Here is a 7689-nt window from a genome sequence, read left to right on the forward strand (position 1 = left end):
CTGTTTGCCCGTCCTGTTCGCCGCGCTCCTGCATTGCTGAGCTGAACATTGCATGGCATTGCTGAGCTGAACATTGCAGGGCTGAGGCTGTGATCCTCACCCTGACTCACCATAACCACTGTGTGAGATGGGCCTAATTGTGTCAGACACCTTTTCTGCTGCTAAGACTCAAGCAAATATCTGATAGGTGCTCTGCTGTTAAAAATCACACAACACCTCAGTCTGAGGTAAAGGAATGATCTTCAGTATAAAGTCTGTAGACTCCACCATAGATAGGTGCAAATTTCTAACATCATGAGCCCTCCCCAACATTCTGATTTCAAAAAGATATTACTGCATTGAAATCTAAGCTCATGTGATGCAGAGCTCATTTCATAGAGTAACAATGGTCTTTTGTGTTATATAATTAGAGAGAGCAGCTTTTCTAGAGCAGTAATAAAGAGGTAGGAACTAGACATGTTATGTACTTGAAAATGAGATAGCCCAGTAGATGGAAAAGCACTTTGAAATAAGAAAGTACAAAGTTCAACCAGAGCAACTTTACAAAGTCAAGGTAAGCCTTCATAAGGTTCAAACGTGCAGCAAGAGTTTAACTTGCTCATCCCATTCTTGAGAGAAATTAAGGTTACGTCTGCTTGGCATTTTGCTGTTCAGAGTGACTGGAGGGGATCAGGGAATGTGGACAGCGCTGTGCTGAGACTGAACTAATACAGCTACATGCATATATACACACATGCACCCAAACCCAGACAAGTTTTCTAGCTCAAGCTCTGACCTGTGCCCATAGTTCAGGATGCAAGCATCACAAATTTTTGCAGATATGTCACAAAAGCACATCAGGATGAACCACTTCTATGAGGAAATGACTGTGGGAGTAGATTGCACCTGAACAGTCACAAAGGCCTGAAATTCCTTTTTTTTTTTTTTTTTTTTTTTTCATATCACTCAATTTACACGCGAGTGAAGGGGACATAAAACCTTCTCTTCTGTGCTGATGTATTTTTGAAGTTGTATGAGATGTTTCACCAGGCACAGGTCAGCAGAAAATCCAGCACAAAGAAAAGCTCATGTAGAGCAATTATTGCTTTTATTTATCATTTGTATAAAAGGGGAGAAGGGGAAAAACGTGACCCTAAACAAATAAGGCAATGGTCAAGAAGATTCACGGGATTTTTTACTCCGATTCCTTGTTCTAAATATGAGCCAGTGGTCTCTTCTGCTGCAGTTACCCCTGCTCTCTCCTCACTTGCTTTATTCTTTGGGGAAAAAGCTTTCTTATTGACTAGCCATGCTATGAAAAGACATAGCTTTTGGGTAGCCTTGAACAGAAATAAGCCAGCTATGGTTTTATTTTGCTAGCACAGCTATGTATTTTCCCTATTTACCAGAGGATTCTTACCTTGTCTGAAGGTATTTTATTCTGGAAAGCATATCAAGATGCCCTGCTGAATATTGCTCTATCACATCCTTTACATCATAAGGCCTCAAAGTCTCCTTGAATTTTTTTTTATACAGACGAAACTGTAGTATTCTAAATGATAAAGAGAAAAATTACCAAGTTATTATATAAATTCCATAATGATTATTTGCACTTTTACTGAATAATTGATAAATACTCTGGATGTCTGGAAATTGAGCATGTTATTTCAAAACAAGGCAATAAAACATAAGCATATAATCTCTAATATCATACCACATGTGCAAAGACATAAGAGCTGGTATTTCATAATTAATAGGCTAAAACGAAGTATACACATAAAATGCTTTTTTCAGCACTATCATAATAACTAGAAATGTTTCAAAGCTACCAGATTATATGTGGAATTTGATTTTGAACAACACAAGTCACAGGAGATTTTGAAGCTGTGAAGCTGAAGCTGCTTCTTTTATGCTTCAGCCTATTATAAAGCTAATTTACTGTATCTATAATGCTGAATCATTTTCAGCTTGGTTTTCATTTTGCACCTGGGAAAGTTTCAAATGGGAAATGTTAATTAGATAGAAATGTGGAAGCTAAGAAGTGAGCAGCAGTTCAACTTGTGGAGAAAAGAAAAAGTGTTAGAACTGTCTGAAGTGTCCTTGAAAAAAACAGCAGTATAACATTATTGTATGTTATTTAATAATAATAATAATTATTATTATTAATAATAACAACAACAACAATGTTGTCCTAGTAATTTATAATACAATTGCCTAGTAAATAATAACATAACATATTAATGTTGTGTTTAAACTGGAAGAGGGTAGGTTTAGATTAGATATTAGGAAGAAATTCTTTCCTGTGAGGGTGGTGAGACACTGGAACAGGTTGCCCAGAGAAGCTGTGGATGCCCCCTCCCTGGAAGTGTTTAAGGCCAGGTTGGATGAGGCTTTGAGCAACCTGGTCTAGTGGAAGGTGTCCCTGCTGATGGCAGGGGGGGTTGGAACTAGATGATCTTTAAGGGCCCTTCCAACCCAAACCATTCTGTTATTCTATGAACATAATTGTTATCATAAGGAACAGTGCCAGCCAGAGCACAAGAAAACAGTTTGGCATTATTTTTTTCATTCTTTTCTGTTTATACATTAATTTCCACTGTTATATCTTGGTACATTAAGTAAATAGACAAGAAACATATGTAAAGAATGAAAAACACTTTATTTCTTTAATCTGTCTCAGGCTTGGGATCCAAGTGTTTGCTTTCTAAGTAGAGCCTCTATGCTCTTATTGCTCTGAATTGGGGAATTACTGTCATCTGTTAAGATTCTAACCCAGTTTTTATTCAAGGTTAGTGGGGTTTTTTAAGCTTTTTATAATCTGTATAAACTTTCATTTAGCAAAGAGAATTCTATTATGACTTTTTGAGGGTTTTCAACTCTTTCACTCTGTTGCTTATAAATCTTTAAAGATTTCAAAATTATACCTATTCCTATTATAACCAAACTATATATGATAACAGCAAAACTATAGTAAAAAAAATTTAAAAAATTGGAATCACACTGTTAGCTATTTCAATTTAAAATCTCCTTGATCATGACCCTGAAAACCCATTAAGAGTTTTGTCTGAAAGAACTACTTGCCATTAGCATTCAGGGGCTGGGTAAACTGTACAAGAAAAAGACAGAACAAAAGAAACAAAACCCCCCCTGGGTCATGATCAAATTTAAAGGGAAATTGCATTAATCAATTAGATTTGCACAGGATGTGGGAAAGGAAGTTTTGCAAAAGTAATAATAGCATGTTTCATGGAGGTGGGGCTGGAAAACAGGACAGCTGTATAGTCTGTGCTTGAAAGCAAGCAGGTATCAAGTAAAGAAAGGAAAACTGTGGAGGAAGTAGGAATGAAGAAACTTCCAGAGGGAGGGAAGCAGTCCTGGGTAACATGAGCAAAGCCTGTGGGACATGGCTTTCAGCAGGCTTGAGAAAACTTGGAATTTTTTAATGACTGGTTCTCTTGCACTCAACTGGAAAAGAACCAGGAGAATATATATTAAGGTTATATGCATATAAGTATACATTTGTATACTTATATCTTCCTTGAAGGTTTTCTAAGAAGATAATTTTGGGACACTCCAGATTTGCCAGTAACTCCCTGGCCCAAAACTTAACACCTTCTGGAATAAAAAGCAACTGCAATGAAAGGACAGTATTTTCCTATGGGGGCATTTTTCAAGGGAAGAGAGTAAAAATAATGAGTGGAGGAGCAACAGAGCATCAGTGAATTAATTCTATGTGCTAAATACGCTATCAAGCCTTACTAGGAGTTTTCTAACCCTAGAGAATATCTCTTGTGATATGAAAATATAGATGACATATCACAAGCTGAAGAGTGCTGAGAAGGAGACCTCATAATCTATTAAAAAATGACAGCTGAAAAATACATTGCACACATAAAATTGTGAATAAAAAAGAGTTGAGTCAGCTCAGAGCTTATTGTTAAGTGAAAATTCCAGTTTTACATAAATACTACAGTCACTAAATTGAGCAAGATACTATATTTATAGCATATTATAATGAGGAATTATATAGAATGTAATTTTGTAATAAATATATAGAGTATCTCACAAAAATGGCACGGTCAATGTTACTGAAGAACATTTTCCTTTCTCTGTATTTTCAAAGAAGACTTTAAATAGGGTCTGTCTTGTTCTTTTCAATATAATTACAATTATTTGATCTATCACGTTTTTAAAAAGTAATAACAGCAATAATGAATGCACATGTAGCAACATAGTATTGTGACTTCTTGAGGCATAACGATTCAAAGTCAAATCAAAACATTGAGGAGCATTAGAGACCTTTACCTGACAGCTCGGATGGCTGTCTTGAATGTGGGGATCATATCTTCCATAAGGAAGTCGCTACTGTCGCCTCTCTCTTCTGCCATAGGTTCCCCAGTTCCTGCATCTGCAAAGCAGGTCAAAAAAAGCTGTGTGAACATGTTTAGAAGGAGTTCTGGCTAACTAAAGCACTACATAAAGTAGGCATAATTTAGTAAAGGAACATCTCTTGCAGGTTCCTCTTTCTCTGGTTGGTTCTTGAAAGGGATTTCTTAATTCTGCTGGGACAGCTGTAAGATGCATTGTTTGGGGATTGGATCTCAGATTCCAGCCCTTCTGAAACTTGGGGACTTTCCTTCCTTTCAAATGGATTTAGAAGTTCCCACTTTTAGGAGCTTTTGCAATGATAAATGTTTGCCAAAATTATTTTACATAAGGCTAGAACAGCTGTAGAAGCTACAGGCCAAGTTCTCCTCCCACTTGTACTACTTGGAGTTCGTGTAGCTTTGTGGAAAAGGTTAATCAAGTTCCCAGTGTGGACACTCAGACTACATCCATGGTAGCCTTTCTGGCATGCAACGATGCCAGTTGGCACAATTAAGGAGAATCTGTTATTTAAAGACCATTTACACACAATTAAGAAGAAAATGTGTGCCCAGGGAAGCTGAGAGGAAAAATGCCCTAAGATGCTGCATGGACACCCAATGAAAATCTGCTGAGGGGCAGCCGTCTTAGAGAGAGTGGGAAGGAAGCAGCTGTTGGCTCTTTAAAACAAGATTTTAAGAGATTGCAGTTAGGAAATATTTGAGATGCCTGGACAAAGGCTAGTGAGGGGTTGGATGTAGTCTAGGAGGGAACTCCCTTAGCATAACATCACTGTTCAGTGTGCCTTCCTGTTCCAGGTCAAACAGGCTGATTACACCACTGGCGATATCCTATATTGATTGATGTTTTTTTGGAGGGTCATTGTTTTATTTCAAGCACTGTGTTGCCTGGACTCCAGCATTCATTTGCTGGAGCTTCCCCAAATGTTCCATGTAAAACCAGACAACTGCCATGCTTGGCCCAGAAAGTCACAAACTTTCAACAGAAGATGCAGAGGAACAAAGTAAAATGGGGGGAATAGGGGATGGATAGAAAGAAATCAACACAGATGGGCTACCTTCTGAGCTTTGCCAAAAAGCGTATGCTTTCATTCGGAATGCAGTGCGAAAACGCTCCTTATTATTCAAGACAACATTCTTAGTCTCTTTTGAAGGACTTTCTTCAATGGCATCTACATTCAGAGGGGTAAATAGCTTTCCTTTAGTATTGGTACCACGAACCCGATCCAAGAGACCCAGCTTTTGGCTACAAAATAAGCAAAAGTAATCATTTTCCTTCTTTGTACACTTTTAACTTGTGTTCATGATGCTTTAAGTCAATAATGGGCTAAATAAATGTTTTGTACACAAGGACACTGCTGGGGCTACCATAATACATCAATGTCTTTGTAAGCAACAGCTAAGCTCCACAGATAATTAACTGCTTTTTATGAGCATTTTTTGTATCAATGTTGAAAATGTTACCAGAGGGTCTTGCTGTCCTCTCTATGTAATGTATCACAGTGCTTCAGCTCCAGTAGCACGTCTGAAGCACTAGATTTATCATTAAGAAGAGAAACACCACTGCTTATGCAATTATATTTTCTAATGATAAGGATGCCTGACCTTTCCTGTTGAGTGCTTTCTGTAACTATTGGGTCTGTGGCAGGCTATTAAATAACCCATGTGCATAGCCAGGACTAAAAGAAAGTCAGATATGCTGTGAATCAAGTAAATTATCAGTAAAACACTGTAAAGGTATTGTCAAGCAATTGCTAGGTACGTGGTAGGGCATGCTACCCAGTTCTCTCCATCATTCACTTTCAGTCATCTCTCTCTACACTAGAAATTGAGGTGACCTGTACAAATTGCTGTGAAGTGACATATTTTCTTCCTCTGATGATTCCTTGCACTGTCATCTTACAGATTTACTGAGCAAAGACATTTTTCCTTCAGTGACAACATAGAGCTGCATCTACTTGCCATCTTAGCAGCATCAGTAACTCTTCTGACAGCCTGATGGCTGTAACGGTCTTAAAGGCAAATACTGACATAACTGAAGAGAGCAACACAAAAGGAATTTGCTAGTGAGTATCTCAATTTAAATATGCTCTGAACACTTAATAGGTGAAAGATGGTATCATTATTTGATCTGTTTGGTCACTTTGCTGCTTAAATATTTGTCAATTGCATATTTGTTAAAAAACAAAATGTGGGGCTAAGCCATGGGAATAAAGTTTGCTTTTAAACCCATTCCTGGATGTTGCAGTGTGGGACAGCTCTGGGGAGAGGAGAATTGTGCACTCATGGTCAAGAGGCACTTAGGTGCAGGAGAGAAGGGCAGGCAGGTTGGGTCAGGGAAGAGAAGAAGCCACTGCAGCTACCAGGTTTCTGAGAACCACAGATGGGAACAGAGCTGAAGGATGAACAGTGGTGATGACCAGAAGAAAGAGACTTCATAAGTATGCAGAGAAGTATCTGTGCAGTATGCTCAGCTGAAGCCACTAAACTTGCTGGCTGGAAAGGCAAGCATAGGAAGAGTCCACCATCCAAGGACATAGTGGAAAAAGATGGAGATTTGTGTGCAGATCTTGCAAGTGAAGGGTCTCATTCACAGAACTAGTTATTCTCTATTTAAGGAGTTATCTTGATCAGATGAATTATTTTTGTGTTCTAGCACCTCTGGTGTCATTGGTGCACCTCTTTGAAAAAAAGGATCTGTGGAAGTTCGTATGACATTCCTCTTAAAATGGTAAAGGTGAGATGGATTTAAAGACATATATGATGACTTTGGAGCTTTCATAATAGTGCTGACTCTAGTTGTAATACTGCAGTTTACAGCATACAACATTCCTACGTGATCTGAGCATTGAGCATCACAACTGTTGCAGGGTTTTTTGTATGTATTTATGTATGAATTACTGGGTTCCTCATCTCTACTATCTGTTTCTGATTAATATATCTTTGACCCAGAAGGTAATGAAATGCGGTCTTCCCTATCACAAGTATGGAAGTGGTAGCTAAGAAGGACTTAGTGACTCACTTGTGTGACTATGGAGACACACAGCTAGTCCTGCTATATCAGCATTGCCAGGACTGAAGTCAATGATGGGAGAAGACAAAAGCTTGAGTTTGAGTGAAGAATTAGAACAGTTTAAGTGAATGGTATTAATATTACTCAGACTTAGCCCTAATGTAATTTCCCGAGGAATTCATGGCATGGGGAAAAGACAAAGAGCAGACAAATATATAAAGCAAAAATCAAGGATTACTTCCCTCTTTGTAGAAAAATATGAGATGTCACTTGTTGACATCTGTGGCAAATTAGACATCACAGAATGTGTAG

General features: G+C 38.1%; 1 protein-coding gene across 1 annotated transcript in view; it reads right to left on the bottom strand.

The window, feature by feature from the left end:
- Positions 1 to 1395: 1395 nt before the first annotated feature.
- LOC104521961 (potassium voltage-gated channel subfamily KQT member 3) overlaps positions 1396 to 7689 on the bottom strand; it is a 27696-nt gene continuing 21402 nt past the window's right edge. The window contains exons 9-11 of the mRNA XM_010164111.1: positions 5423 to 5610; positions 4285 to 4387; positions 1396 to 1531 (exon numbers count right to left, since the gene is read on the bottom strand). Coding sequence (XP_010162413.1) covers positions 1396 to 1531; positions 4285 to 4387; positions 5423 to 5610 — 427 coding nt within the window. The remainder of the gene's footprint in view (positions 1532 to 4284; positions 4388 to 5422; positions 5611 to 7689) is intronic.

The sequence above is a fragment of the Antrostomus carolinensis genome, unplaced genomic scaffold (assembly GCF_000700745.2).
Source record: "Antrostomus carolinensis isolate BGI_N321 unplaced genomic scaffold, ASM70074v2 scaffold22933, whole genome shotgun sequence".
In the NCBI taxonomy this organism is placed as follows: domain Eukaryota; kingdom Metazoa; phylum Chordata; class Aves; order Caprimulgiformes; family Caprimulgidae; genus Antrostomus; species Antrostomus carolinensis.